A 15,531-nucleotide genomic window follows, 5' to 3' on the forward strand; every position below is an offset into this window, starting at 1 on the left:
ACTAGCTCTTTTAACAGTTCAACCCGTTCCTCTGTCATGTGGGCCAACCTCTGGCTCTCTGGGACCAAGACCCATTCCCCAATTTCCGGCCTGACAGCAGCAGACGATGTCATCGTGGACCCTATTGCTATCTCCAACACCTTGGGCCGCCATTTTGCGGAAATTTCTAACTCTCCCGACTATCGCCCTGCCTTCCTCCATCGGAAACGAGCGGAGGAGGCTCGGGTGATGTCCTTCTCTTCTCTAAATCGTGCCGCCTTTAGTGTGAGGAAGCTAGATCATTCTCTCAGTTTATCCAGATCCTACACCCAGGGCCAGACGCTTCACCATTAAGGTTTGTTGCAACACCTTTCTCGTGCGAGCAACCACTTCCTGCTTAACACGTACAACCACATCTCGGCACACGTACAACCGCATTTCGGCAGAGGGCACATTTCCCGGACACTGACGTGCAGCCACAATCATACCCATACTTAAGCCCGGTCAGGATAAAAACCTTCCTTCTAACTACCGCCCCATCTCTCTCACCAGCTGCGTTTGCAAGGTGATGGAACATATGATTCATGCCTGGTTGGTATGATGGCTAGAGTTTAAAAAAATGTTTCCGATGGCTCTGAGCACTATGGGACTTAACTTCTGAGGTCATCAGTCCCCTAGAACTTTTTTTTTTTTTGTCGTCAGTCTACTGACTGGTTTGATGAAGCCCGCCACGAATTCCTTTCCTGTGCTAACCTCTTCATCTCAGAGTAGCACTTGTAACCTACGTCCTCAATTATTTGCTTGACGTATTCCAATCTCTGTCTTCCTCTACAGTTTTTGCCCTCTACAGCTCCCTCTAGTACCATGGAAGTCATTCCCTCATGTCTTAGCAGATGTCCCATCATCCTGTCCCTTCTCTTTATCAGTGTTTTCCACATATTTCTTTCCTCTCCGATTCTGCGTAGAACCTCCTCATTCCTTACCTTATCAGTCCACCTAATTTTCAACATTCGTCTGTAGCACCACATCTCAAATGCTTCGATTCTCTTCTGTTCCGGTTTTCCCACAGTCCATGTTTCACTACCATACAATGCTGTACTCCAGACGTACGAGGGTCGGTCAAAAAGTAAAGCCTCCCATTTTTTTCTACTTAAAAAATTAAGTTAAGTGAAAAATTTGAATTTGGCGCCATTCCTCAAACCTTCTTCTGCAATCCACTGCAGTAGTAACTTTCTGTGTCAACAGGTGGCAGTACAGCAGAAGTTTGTAAGATGGCCGACATCGATGTTCGTTTGAGACAGCATTGTGTGATTGAATTCTTGAATGCAGAAGGTGAAACGCCCATACGCATTCATGAAAGACTGAAGAAGGTGTATGGTGTTGTGACAGTGGATGTCAGCACTGTTAGACGATGGGTTCGTCGTTGTAAGGAAGCTGAAGGGCAAACACCGTTGACTGACGAAAAGCGGAGCGGCAGGCCCGTGAGTGCAGTGACTCCACACAACATTCAGCAAGTTGATGACATCATTCATGGTGACCGTCGGGTGACTGCAGATGAAGTGTGTCGCATTATTTCTCTTAGTAAAGGCAGTGTGATCACGATTATTAAACAATTGGGGTACTCAAAAGTTTGTGCACGGTGGGTTCCAAGAATGTTAACCGATCAGAATAAAGCGCTTCCGTTTGGAGGGAGATGAGTTTCTGAAAAAAATTGTGACCGGGGACGAAACATGGGTGCATTTTTTTGAACCCGAATCAAAGAGGCAGTCAATGGAGTGGCGTCACACAAGCTCCCCGAGGAAGAAAAAATTCAAAACTGTGCGATCGGCAGGGAACGTTATGGCAACAGTTTTCTGGGATACAGAGGGTGTGATTCTGGTTGATTTTTTGGAGCAGGGATGCACAATAAATTCTGTTTAATACGTCACAACCCTCAAAATCTTAAAGCACGTCTTCAGCGAGTTCGCCCAACAAAATCAATGGCAGATGTTCTTCTTTTGCATGACAATGCAAGACCACACACCAGTCGTCACACCTCTGACGAGATTGTCAAAATTGGATGGGAAGTTTTGCCTCATCCCCCATACAGCCCTGACCTGGCACCATCAGACTTCCATCTGTTCGGGCCACTAAAAGAAGCTCATCGTGGGATTCATTTTGAAGATGAGGAGGCCGTCAAAACATCAGTGCGTCAATGGCTTAGGAAGCAGAGCTGTGATTTTTACCGTGCTGGGATACATGCCCTTGTTCAAAGATGGACCAAAACTGTAGAGATGGGCGGAGATTGCATTGAAAAATGACAAAATGATCCTCAATGTTGTGGTTTTCAACCTATGTAATTACATTTAAATTTCCTGACAATTAAACGTAGAAAAAAAATAGGAGGCATTACTTTTTGACTGACCCTCGTACATCCACAGAAATTTCTTGCTCAAATTAAGGCCGGTATTTGATATTAGTAGACTTCTCTTGGCCAGAAACGCCTTTTTTGCCATAGCGAGTCTGCTATTGATGTCCTCCTTGCTCCGTCCGTCATTGGTTATTTTACTGCCTAGGTAGCAGAATTCCTTAACTTCATTGACTTTGTGACCATCAATCCTGATGTTAAGTTTCTCGCTGTTCTCATTTCTACTACTTCTCATTACCTTCGTCTTTCTCCGATTTACTCTCAAACAATACTGTGTACTCATTAGACTGTTCATTCCGTTCAGCAGATCATTTAATTCTTCTTCACTTTCACTCAGGATAGCAATGTCATCAGCGAATCGTATCATTGATATCCTTTCATCTTGTATTTTAATTCCACTCCTGAACCTTTCTTTTATTTCCATCATTGCTTCCTCGGTGTACAGATTGAAGAGTAGGGGCGAAAGGCTACAGCCTTGTCTTACTCCCTTCTTAATACGAGCACTTCGTTCTTGATCGTCCGCTCTTATTATTCCCTCTTGGTTGTTGTACATATTGTATATGACCCGTTTCTCCCTGTAGCTTACCCCTACTTTTTTCAGAATCTTGAACAGTTTGCTCCATTTCATATTGTCGAACGCTCTTTCCAGGTCGACAAATCCTATGAACGTGTCTTGATTTTTCTTTAGCCTTGCTTCCATTATTAGCCGTAAAGTCAGAATTGCCTCTCTCGTGCCTTCACTTTTCCTAAAGCCTAACTGGTCGTCACCTAGCGCATTCTCAATTTTCTTTTCCATTCTTCTGTATATTATTCTTGTAAACAGCTTCGATGCATGAGCTGTTAAGCTGATTGTGCAAAAATTCTCGCACTTGTCAGCTCTTGCCGTCTTCGGAATTGTGTGGATGATGCTTTTCCGAAAGTCAGATGGTATGTTGCCAGACTCATAGATTCTACACACCAACGTGAATAGTCGTTTTGTTGCCACTTCCCCTACTGATTTTAGAAATTCTGATGGAATTTTATCTATCCCTTCTGCCTTATTTGACCGTAAGTCCTCCAAAGCTCTTTTAAATTCCGATTCTAATACTGGATCCCCTATCTCTTCTAAATCGACTCCTGTTTCTTCTTCTATCACATCAGACAAATCTTCACCCTCATAGTGGCTTCCAATGTATTCTTTCCACCTATCTGCTCTCTCCTCTGCATTTAACAGTGGAATTCCCGTTGCACTCTTAATGTTACCACCGTTGCTTTTAATGTCACCAAAGGTTGTTTTGACTTTTCTGTATGCTGAGTCTGTTCTTCCGACAATCATATCTTTTTCGATGTCTTCACATTTTTCCTGCAGCCATTTCGTCTTAGCTTCCCTGCACTTCCTATTTATTTCATTTCTCAGCGACTTGTATTTCTGTATTCCTGATTTTCCCGGAACATATTTGTACTTCCTCCTTTCATCAATCAACTGAAGTATTTCTTCTGTTACCCATGGTTTCTTCGCAGCTACTTTCTTTGTACCTATGTTTTCCTTCCCAACTTCTGTGATGGCCCTTTTTAGATACGTCCATTCCTCTTCAACTGCGTTGCCTACTGCGCTATTCCTTATTGCTGTATCTATAGCGCTAGAGAACTTCAAACGTATCTCGTCATTCCTTAGAACTTCCGTATCCCACTTCTTAGCGTATTGATTCTTCCTGACTAATGTCTTGAACTTCAGCCTACTCTTCATCACTACTATATCGTGATCTGAGTCTATATTTGCTCCTGGGTACTCCTTACAATCCAGTATCTGATTTCGGAATCTCTGTCTGACCATGATGTAATCTAATTGAAATCTTCCTGTATCTCCCGGACTTTTCCAAGTATACCTCTTCCTCTTGTGATTCTTGAACAGGGTATTCGCTATTACTAGCTGAAACTTGTTACAGAACTCAATTAGTCTTTCTCCTCTTTCATTCCTTGTCCCAAGTCCATATTCTCCTGTAACCTTTTCTTCTACTCCTTCCTCTACAACTGCATTCCAGTCGCCCATGACTATTAGATTTTCGTCCCCCTTTACATACTGCATTACCCTTTCAATATTCTCATACACTTTCTCTATCTGTTCATCTTCAGCTTGCGACGTCGGCATGTATACCTGAACTATCGTTGTCGGTGATGGTCTGCTGTCGATTCTGATTAGAACAACCTGGTCACTGACCTGTTCACAGTAACAGACCCTCTGCCCTACCTTCCTACTCATAACGAATCCTACATCTGTTATACCATTTTCTGCTGCTGTTGATATTACCCGATACTCATCTGATCAGAAATCCTTGTCTTCCTTCCACTTCACTTCACTGACCCCTACTAGATCTCGATTGAGCCTTTGAATTTCTCTTTTCAGATTTTCTAGTTTCCCTACCACGTTCAAGCTTCTGACATTCCACGCCCCGACTCGTAGAACATTATCCTTTCGTTGATTATTCAATCTTTTTCTCATGGTAACCTCCCGCTCGGCAGTCCCCTCCCAGAGATCCGAATGGGGGACTATTCCGGAATCTTTTGCCAATGGAGAGATCATCATGACACTTCTTCAACTGCAGGCCACATGTCCTGTGGATACACGTTACGTGTCTTTAATGCAGTGGTTTCCATAGCCTTCTGCATCCTCATGTCGTTGATCATTGCTGATTCTTCCGCCTTTAGGGGCAATTTGCCGCCCCTAGGACAAGAGAGTGCCCTGAACCTCTATCCGCTCCTCCGCCCTCTTTGACAAGGCAATTGGCAGAATGAGGCTGACTTCTTATGCCGGAAGTCTTCGGCCGCCAATGCTGATTATTTATCAAAATTTAGGCCTTGGCGGGAATAGAACCCGGGACCGAAGACATTTTGATTATGAATCAAAGACGCTACCCCTTTTTTTATCTCATTTTTGTTCGCTTTCGTTCGTTGCTTGTTCGCGTCATCTGCTCGGGGCGGACGTCGTAAGACATCCGTTTAAGTTCGTTATTGATCGATTAACTCAGTTTTTTTATTACAGAGGGCACCAACCCTCTGACCGAACACGCTGAGCTACCGTGCCGGACCCTAGACCGCGGGTAATAGAACTACTTAAACTAACTAACCTAAGGACATCACACACATCCATGCCCGAGGCAGGATACGTACCTGCGAGCGTAGTGGTCGCGCGGTTCCAGACTGTAGCGCCTAGAACCGCTCGGCCACACCGGCCGGCAGGTGGCTCTAGTTTCGCAATTTACTGACGAATGCACAGTGCGGATTTCGAGCACGGCGCGTCTGCAGGTGACCATCTCGTCACTTTGTCCGCCCATGTCATGAATGGTTTTCTGCGGCAATCCCAGACTGTGGGTGTGTTTTTCGATTTGGAGAAGGCTTACGACACCTTGTGGAGAACTGGTACCTTCCGTACTCTTTATACGTTAGGCTTCCGTGGCCGCCTGCCCTGTTTCCTTCAGGAATTTTTAAAAGACCGAGTTTTCAATGTGAGTGTGGGTTCTGCCTTGTGGGACACCTTTATTGTGGAAAACGATGTGCCTCAGGGTTCCGTCCTGAGCGTCGTTCTCTTTGCTGTCGCCATTATCCCCACAATGGCCTGTCTCCCGCCGGTCATCTCGCTTCCTTTTATCGTTACGATTTTGCCATCTGCTGCAGTTCTCCACAAATCTGTCCCACTGAGCAGCGCCTTCAGCGATGTCTTTATCGTATTAACGCCTGGATAATCGACAATAGCTTTCGCATTTCCCATGACAAAACCACCTGTATGAATTTCTGGCGACGCAATTGGTTTCTCCCACCATCTTTACACCTTGGGCCTGTTGCCCTTCCGTTCGTTGAAACTACGAAACTCCTGGGGCTCATGCTTGATAAGAAATTCTCTTGGTCTTGCCATGAGTCTTACTTGGCAGCCTGCTTTGCGCGGTTCCTCAAGGTCCTACGTGTCCTCAATGGTACTTCCTGGAGTGCCGATCAAACCAACCCTCCTGCGCTTGTACCGGTCCCTTCTCCGCTAGAAACTCGACATGGATGCTTTGTTTATGCGCCTGCACGTCCATCCCTCTTACGCCGTCTGAACACTGTCTACCTTCGTGGCATCTGTTTGGTCACTGGGGCCTTTTACACTAGCCCTGTTGATAGTATGCTGAAGCTGCTGAACTACCATTGTCCTACCGCCGTCATTTTCTCCTCAGCAGATATACATGCCGTTTGTCTGCCATGCGTGGCCACCCATCCTATGCCTTCTTCTCCGATGATTACTTTGATAGCCAGTATGGGGCGTGTCCCTCTTCTCTGTTACCTCCTGGAGTCCGCTTTGGACACTTGCAACGGCGGCTTAGCTTCGTACTACCTGCAACCTTCCCTGTGGGTGTGAACCCTTCACCTTGGCTTCGTGAAGTGGTCCATGTTAACCTTGGCCTTCATTCGCTTCTTAAGGTCACTACTCCAGCCTCGATCTATTGCCTTCAGTTTCACGACCTTCGCATAGAACTTCGTGACAGTACCTTTGTATACACTGGTGGCTCTCGGACTGACCATGGTGTGTGCCTTCGTCATTGGCACCCGTGTCTTTCGATATCGGCTTCCGGCACACTGCTCAGTATTTACAGCCGAGATCTTCGCCCTGTTTCAGGCAACGGATTACGTCTGGCAACGGAGCCTTTTCGATTGTGTCCTCTGCTGAGGCCCATCCAGCGCTCTTCAAAGTCTATGTGCGCTCTACACCAGCCATCGCTTAGTGCAGCGGGTTCAGGAAAACTATCTCTTGCTCACTTCTGGTGGAGCCAGTGTGATATTTCTGTGGGTACGTGGTCATGTCGGTCTGTCAGGAAACGAGGCCTACCTTCCAACTCGAACTCGGGACCTTTGCCTTTCGCGGGCAAATGCTCTGCCTATCTGCCAAGAAGTTTCATACCAGCGCACACTCCGCTGCAGAGTGAGAATCTCATTCTGGAAACATCCCCTAGGCTGTGGCTAAGCCATGTCTCCGCAATATCCTTTCTTTCAGGAGTGCTAGTTCTGCAAGGTCCACAGGAGAGCTTCTGTAAAGTTTGGAAGGTAGGAAACGAGGTACTGGCAGAAGTAAAGCTATGAGGAAGGCGCGTGAGTCGTGCTTGGGTAGCTCAGATGGTAGAGTACTTTCCCGCGAAAGACAAAGGTGCCGAGTTCGACTCTCGGTCCGGCACACAGTTTTAATCTGCCAGAAAGTTTTATATCGATTCTACTTGTAATGAAACTTTTATAAGCCGATGTCGTTGCTGACTGGACATGGGCCTTTCCTTTTTGTCTTGTAATATTTTCAAGGATATTGAGTTTTTATTTATATGCATTACAAACAGAACAACCTGACTAGCATATGGGCAAAGGAGGTTCTAATAGATATAATACAGGAATTTTACGGCCACCCATTTCGTAAACATTGTGATTTACGAGCCAGATACAACCGTCAGCTGGTGCGGGTTGTGATGGCATATACCACGTTGGTGCCCACGTTCCGTATGCACGAGTCGCGTCGTTTTCTGAGTGTTCCGCAGCTCGGCACGTTCAACGTTGACGTACGACAGTACGGTCCGTGTGCCGACAGCTTTACTGAAGGAGTCCTGTGGAGAGGCCTTGTGGGTGGGACCGGCCACCTGCAGATTGGGCTTCACCCCGTCACCAATAGAAGGGGCTGTGAAATCTTTAGGTACTGCTTTAAGGTCATCAGTCCCTAAGCTCACACACTACTTAACACACACACCCATGCCCGAGGGAGGCCTCGAACCTCCGCCGCGATCAGCCGCACAGTCGATGACTGCAGCGCCTCAGACCGCTCGGCTAATCCCGCGCGGCGGAGCTCGTGGAAACGGGACGTATCGCACGCACAGCAGTCACCGTACTTGTCGGGTGCAGACGGCGACACAAACGCGACGGCGGCAGGCCATAGCGCGCCGCGCCGAGCCGCGCCGCCGGAAGGCGCTCCGGGGATGGAGGGGGCGCCGTAGCCGTGGTGGGGGCCGCACGGCACGTGGTCGCTGGAGCGGTGGCGGCGGCGGCGGCGGCGGAGGTGGCAGTGTCTGTCCGCACCTGGGCCCGCTAGCAGCAGCCGCAGGTTGCCGCGCGCCCTCCGCGAGTGCAGCCGAGCGCGAGTGAGTGCGAGTTCTGTCTGCCGTCTGTGTGACAGTGTGTGTACTACCTCAGTGACCGGCGGCCATGGCCTACGTCATCTGGAGGGTGTTCATGAAGAAGTACGCCAAGATGCGGCTCGGCATCCAGCGCGGGATAGCAACGGTGAGTGTGTGTGCGGCAGGCGGCGCCGTGGACGCCGGCAGAACTCCGGCGCCCTCACGTGGGCGAGCGACGCGTCACGCTTATCGCCGGCGACTCGGCCGCGCAGCCGGCAACCTGTCACGCGAGGCGACGCGCTGCCGGTGATAAACAGCGCAGCGCGCCGTATGTACACAACCGTCTCCCAACTACTGCAGCACTCCCAGTTCTATACGCTTGCCTTAGTGGAGTCGTCAACAGCATTTCGGTGCCGAAACGGCCCGTCGAGTTATAACCTTGCGTGTCTAATATTGTCACGAAACTTCCCCTAAGTGTGTACACCTCTTTGAACGCATGAAAAATGCAGATTTTCGTTTTATTTAAGTCCAAAACTATTGCTAATTTCGATGATATAGTAAGGAACATACACTACTGGCCATTAAACTTGCTACACCACGAAGATGACGTGCTACAGGACGCGAAATTTAACCGACAGGAAAAAGATGCTGTGGGATGCAAATGATTAGCTTTTCAGAGCATTCACACAAGGTTGGCGCCGGTGGCGACACCTACAACGTGCTGACATGGGGACAATTTTCCAACCGATTTCTCATACACAAACAGCAGCCGACCGGCGTTGCCTGGTGAAACGTTGTTGTGATGCCTCGTGTAAGGAGGAGAAATGCGTACCATCACGTTTCCGACTTTGATAGAGGTCGGGTTGTAGCCTATCGTGATTGCAGTTTATCGTATCGCGACATTGTTGCTAGCGTTGGTCGAGATCCAATGACTTAGCAGAATATGGAATCAGTGGGTTCAGGAGGGTAATATGGAACGCCGTGGTGCATACCAACGGCCTCGTATCACTAGCAGTCGAGATGACAGGCAACTTATCCGCATGGCTCTAATGGGTCGTACAGCCACGTCTCGGGTACTGAGGCAACAGATGGGGACGTTTGCAAGACAACAATCATCTGCACGAACAGTTCGACGACCTTTCCAGCAGCATGGACTATCAGCTCGGAGACCGTGGCTGCGGTTACCCTTGACGCTGCATCACAGACAGAAGAGCCTGCGATGGTGTACTCGACGACGGCACGAATGGCAAAACGTCATTTTTTCGGATGAATCCAGGTTCTGTTTACAGCATCATGATGGTCGCATCCGTGTCTGCCGACATCGCGGTGAACGCACATTGGAAGCGTGTATTCGTCATCGTCATACTGGCGTATCATCCGGGGTGATGGTATGCGGTGCCATTGGTTACACGTCTCGGTCACCCCTTGTTCGCATTGACGGCACTTTGAAAAATGGACGTTACATTTCAGATGTGTTACGACCCGTGGCTCTACCCTACAAACGATCCCTGCGAAACCCTACATTTCAGCAGGATAATGCACGACCACATGTTGCAGGTCCTCTACGGGCCTTTCCGGATACAGAAAATGTTCGACTGCTGCCCTGGCCAGCACATTCTCCAGATCTCTCGCCAATTGAAAACATCTGGTCAATGATGGCCGAGCAATTGGCTCGTCACAAGACTCCTTTTCTGAAAGCTACAAATTACAAAGCTTGTCACTCGATGGAGACACCAAGGCTTGTGAAACAAGACTGTCAGTGGAACCCTCACATAGAGATTAGCGCTTTCCTTGAAACGTCTGACGGCTTAGCCACAGTACCGTAGTTAACGAAACATACCACTCTTCTTGTCGCTGTATGTACGACTGCGTACCTTGGCTAATTATTTCCATGCCCGCGGTACCTCATTACGACGTGTACTTGTTCTAGAAAAATAAATCATAACTACAGGCAGCACATGCACCACCCATCAACGCAGGATGAGTTATTTATGTCTCTTGTGGACGTGGCTCGACGCTACAGTTGTGGCTTAAACTGAACACAGTTCACGAAGAACCCTGCATCCAGTAACGTACGTTGCCTGAGACATTCATTTACGAAGCAACTCGTTGGACATCCTCATTACGAGAGTAGTCATAAAGTTTTAATTACCACATCGGAAACGTAAAGTTACGTAATCAAGTTTTTGTTGGTGTGCAGGCACATATCTGCAGTCCCACTGCACATTAAATCCCGCGCCCCAGAGTAGCATGGCAGGCCGCCAGGGAAGACACAACCAGATGTCGCAGCCCACGGCGCCCCTAGTTCGGCGCTTCTCTGACGCCGGAATTTAAATGTGTAGCGGCACTCCACGCGTGTATCGGCATACATACAAAAACATGATTATGTCACTTGGTTTCTTCGATGTGGTAATTAAAACGTTATGGCTATCCCTCATATATTTTCAAGAGTTATATCGTTAATATTGAGCTCTCCGTGGTGTTCTACAGTAGCAAATTAGGCAGTACTATGGACTTTACTGCAAGCTTTTCTGGCTTGTTCAGCAGTAGTGCCCACAAAACTGTAATCCCCACCTGTCGTTACCAGCATTACACGATTTTGGACGATATGCTCCAACTTTCCAGTGTAATTCTCGTAAATGTAGCGTTCTCGCTTCCCACGCCCGGGTTCCCGGGTTCGATTCCCGGCGGGGTCAGGGATTTTCTCTGCCTCATGATGGCTGGGTGTTGTGTGATGTCCTTAGGTTAGTTAGGTTTAAGTAGTCCTAAGTTCTAGAGGACTGATGACTATAGATGCTAAGTCCCATAGTGCTCAGAGCCATTTGAACCATTTTTTTGTAAATGTAGACTTCTGATGACGACTGTCCTGAGGGTATGAAACTAGTTAATGTCTGACTGAGCTTGTCAAGTAACTCACGTCACTAGTTGTAGCTTCTTCAAACACTGAAGACAAAACTGCATTTTGTAGCTCGATTCTGAAACTGCAATATTCTATTAAGGATGCACCCAGGGCAGTGTTTTACTTCAGTGAAACTCATTAAAATGGTAATCATCATCGTATACAACTCTGCAGAATGAGAGATTTCAACCAAATCTTGTCCTACACGACGTCCTTATTCTTTTCTATTTCCTTTAGTCTTTACTTCAAATCTTACAGTGAAACGTCCCCTTTGAAAAATTATTACAAGACTGTGCTTAAACTGACACACAATATTTTTAGCGCAACGCAATCTGACTTCCAAAAATCCCTACGAAAGAATGGCCCTGACTAACATTAACCTATACGTTTCACAAATCACTTACCTCACAAAACTCTTCGTTACTCAAGCTACTGCAATACAGCGAGCGCCACTACTGCCAGCTAAATAAAAAATTCAAACTACGGAAGGCACTAACTACTGATAGGTATAGTTAGCAAATGAAAGATTTTAATAGAGAACAAACAATGTATTTACCTTAGTAGTCATAATATATATATCACTTCATGACACCAATTCTTACAAATTTCAAAACTCTGCCATCTCTCTACCCACGTCCACCACTGCTGGCGGCTCACCTCCAACTGCGCAACGCTACGCGCTGTTAGCATCCAGCTGCCGCTGCCCAACACTACAATGGCAGACAACAATGCAAACCAGCCACAGACTGCACACGGCACAGCCAGTGATTTTCATACAGAGCGCTACGTGGCGGCGGCGTTACCAATAAAAAAAACCTAAACAGCCTACTTACAACAGTACGGCATATATTCTTCTACTTTTGCTCCTTTTTCCTTATATTTTTTCCTTCGGTGATACATGCCAGTACCAAGTAAGGCATAGCCTCGCAACAGCGACGGTGTGTAGTTCTTCTGACCTTGTCGCCGCATCGAATGAAACGAACCTTGCTTCTTACTTCTGCAGATGACGTTTTTCAGTACACTGGAGAACTTCGGTGGGAAAATAGGCCATAATCAGGGGAAATCAACTCTCTTTCACTTGTTCCCTCTATCCTGTAACATCCGAAGTTCCACGACTTCTCCCAAAATTGGCAAGATTGGACCACAGTGAAAAGTTGCAAATATTCGTCCGGGTGGCTTTGTGTAACTACATAGTAAGTAATTCTAATTTTTGTAACGAGATGTAGCAACACGCTCTGTTAAATTCCACATTAAGCGTCCAACTTTCTCCAGACTTCCTGTACACATCAGGTAAACTTACTAATTACGGATAACTTAAATTGGACCGATCACTTAGGTAACGTTGTAGGGAAACCAGACCAAAGACTGAGAATTATTGGCAGAACACTTAGAAGATGCAACAGGTTTGCTAAGAGACTGGTCACACGAATCTTGTACGCCCTCTTCTGGGGTGTTGCTGTAGTGTGGGATCCGCATCAGATAGTACTGACGGAGAACATCGAAAAAGTCAAAAGAAGGGCAGCTCGTTTTGTATTACAGCAAAATAAGGGAGAGATTGCTACGGATATGCTACGCGAATTGTAGCGGCAGTCATAATGACACAGGCATTTTTCGCTGCGGCAGGATCTTCTCATGAAATTCCGATCAGCAACTTTCTTCTCATAGTGTGAAAATATTTTAATGACTTCAACTTACACCTAGAGAAATGATTGTCTTCAGAAAAAAAGGGAAATCAGAGCTCGCACGAAAAGATTTAAGCGTTCGTTTTCCCCACACACTATTCGAGATTGTAACGGCAGGGAAATAGCTTGAATGTGGTTTGATGAACCCCCTGCCAGGAACTTGAATGTGAATTGCCGAGTAATCGTGTAGTGTATGTTTTAGGTAGTTTTTTACGCAACTGAACAATACAAGATGCGTAATGCAGCGTCACACCAAATTATGTGCCACAATGTTTTCACATCACACTGAAAAAAGTGTACTCACTAAATCGATCATATTTATCACGTGTACAGTTGGCCACGTAACTGGTTACTTTTTATAGTTTATAGGAGAAGAACTAGAACGACCTTAATGGTGCATTTAAATTGAGTAATTTATGATCATCTTTTCTTTTTTGGTGAGTATATGTTTTTTATATACCTTAGCTCTTTGACCACCAACGGGGCGCATGTGTCCCACAATAGGTTATCAGATAACCAAATGAAATGTGTTGTATGTAACTGCTATGTATCAGTGTCCCACTGGTAAAGGGAAGTCTACTAGTGGTTAGCAGGATCCCTATACCTCGAGGTTACACTTGTCCGCAATGCTGTCCTCAAATTTGATTGCTAATCTTCGCTTCCGTATTGTCACTCCTGCAGATGGGCAACCAAATATCAGATTTGCAAAGCGGGCTGCAATCGCGCCTTCTACATCTACGTGATTACTCTGTTATTCACAATAAAGTGCCTGGCAGAGGGTTCAATGAACCACGTTCAAGCTGTCTCTCTACCGTTACACTCTCGAACGGCACGCGGGAAAAACGAGGACTTAAATTTTTCTGTGCGAGCTGTGATTTCTCTTATTTTATCGTAATTATCATTTCTTCCTATGTAGGTGGGTGCCAACAGAATGTTTTTCCAATCGGAGGAGAAAACTGGTGATCGAAATTTCATGAGAAGATCCCGTCGCAACGAAAATCGTCTTTGTTTTAATCATTGACACTCCAATTCACGTATCATGTCTGTGACACTATCTCTCCTATTTCGCGATAATACAAAACGAGCTGCCCTTCTTTGTACTTTTTCGATGTCATCCGTCAGTCCCACCTGATGCGCATCCCACACCGCACAGCAGTTCTCCAGAATAGGGCGGACAAGCGTGGTGTAAGCAGTCTCTTTAGTAGACCTGTTACACCTTCTAAGTGTTCTGCCAATGAATCGCAGTCTTTGGTTTGATCTACCCACAATATTATCTATGTAATAGTTCCAACTTAGGCTATTTGTAATTGTAATCCCTAAGTATTTAGTTGAATTTACAGCCTTCAGATTGGTGCGACTTACCGCTTAATCGAAATTTAGCTGATTTCTTTTTGTACTCATGTGAATAACTTCGCACATTTCCTTATGCAGGGGCCGGCCGGAGTGGCCGTGCGGTTCTGGGCGCTACAGTCTGGAACCGGACGACCGCTACGGCCGCAGGTTCGAATCCTGTCTCGGGCATGGATGTGCGTGATGTCCTTAGGTTAGTTAGGTTTAATTAGTTTTAAGTTATAGGCGACTGATGACCTCAGAAGTTAAGTCGCATAGTGCTCAGAGCCATTTGAACCTTATTCAGGGTAAATTGCCACTTTTCGCTCGATACAGTTATCTTATCTAAATCATTTTGCAAGTCGTTTTGATCATCTGATGACTTTACAAGACGGTAAATGACAGCATCATCTGCAAACAATCTAAGACGCCTACTCAGATTGTCTCCTATGTCGTTAATATAGATCAGGAACAACAGAGGGCCTATAACACTTCGTTGGGGAACGCCGGATATTACTTCTGTTTTACTCGATGACTTTCCGTCTATTACTATGAACTGTGACCTTTCTGACGGGAAATCACGAATCCAGTCGCACAACTGAGGCGATATTCCGTAGACACGCAGTTTGGTTAGAAGACGCTTGTGAGGAACGGTGTCGAAACCCTTCTGGAAATCTAAAAATATGGAATCAATTTGACGTCCCCTGTCGATAGCACTTATTACTTCACGAGTAGAAAGAGCTAGTTGTGTTTCACAAGAACGATATTTTCTGAAACCGTGCTTTGTGTAAATAAATCGTTTTCTTCGAGGTACTTCATAATGTTCGAATACAGGATATGTTCCAAAAACCTACTGCAAATCGTCGTTAGTGTTACAGGCCTGTAATGCAGCGGATTACTCCTACTTCCCTTTTTGGGTATTGGTGTGACTTGAGCAATTTTCCAGTCCTTAGGTACGGATCTTTCTGTGAGCGAGTGGTTGTATATAATTGCAAAATATTGAGCTATTTTATCAGCCTTCCCGGACACATCGTGTCAGCGACTTGCTTGACAGTTCACCAACGAAGCCGATATCAACCAGCTGCAGAGTGAATAACAAACTTGGTAAGATGCTCTGTCCTCTGTTGTGTGTTTGTT

The 15,531-nt window shown here is 46.2% G+C and overlaps 1 protein-coding gene across 1 annotated transcript in view; it reads left to right on the forward strand.

The window, feature by feature from the left end:
* Positions 1-8,428: 8,428 nt before the first annotated feature.
* The window catches only part of LOC126267893 (uncharacterized), a 900,836-nt gene continuing 893,733 nt past the window's right edge, over positions 8,429-15,531 (forward strand). The window contains exon 1 of the mRNA XM_049973203.1: positions 8,429-8,650. Within this exon, the coding sequence (XP_049829160.1) occupies positions 8,573-8,650 (78 nt within the window). The 5' untranslated portion in view covers positions 8,429-8,572. The remainder of the gene's footprint in view (positions 8,651-15,531) is intronic.

The sequence above is a fragment of the Schistocerca gregaria genome, chromosome 4 (assembly GCF_023897955.1).
Source record: "Schistocerca gregaria isolate iqSchGreg1 chromosome 4, iqSchGreg1.2, whole genome shotgun sequence".
Taxonomy (NCBI): domain Eukaryota; kingdom Metazoa; phylum Arthropoda; class Insecta; order Orthoptera; family Acrididae; genus Schistocerca; species Schistocerca gregaria.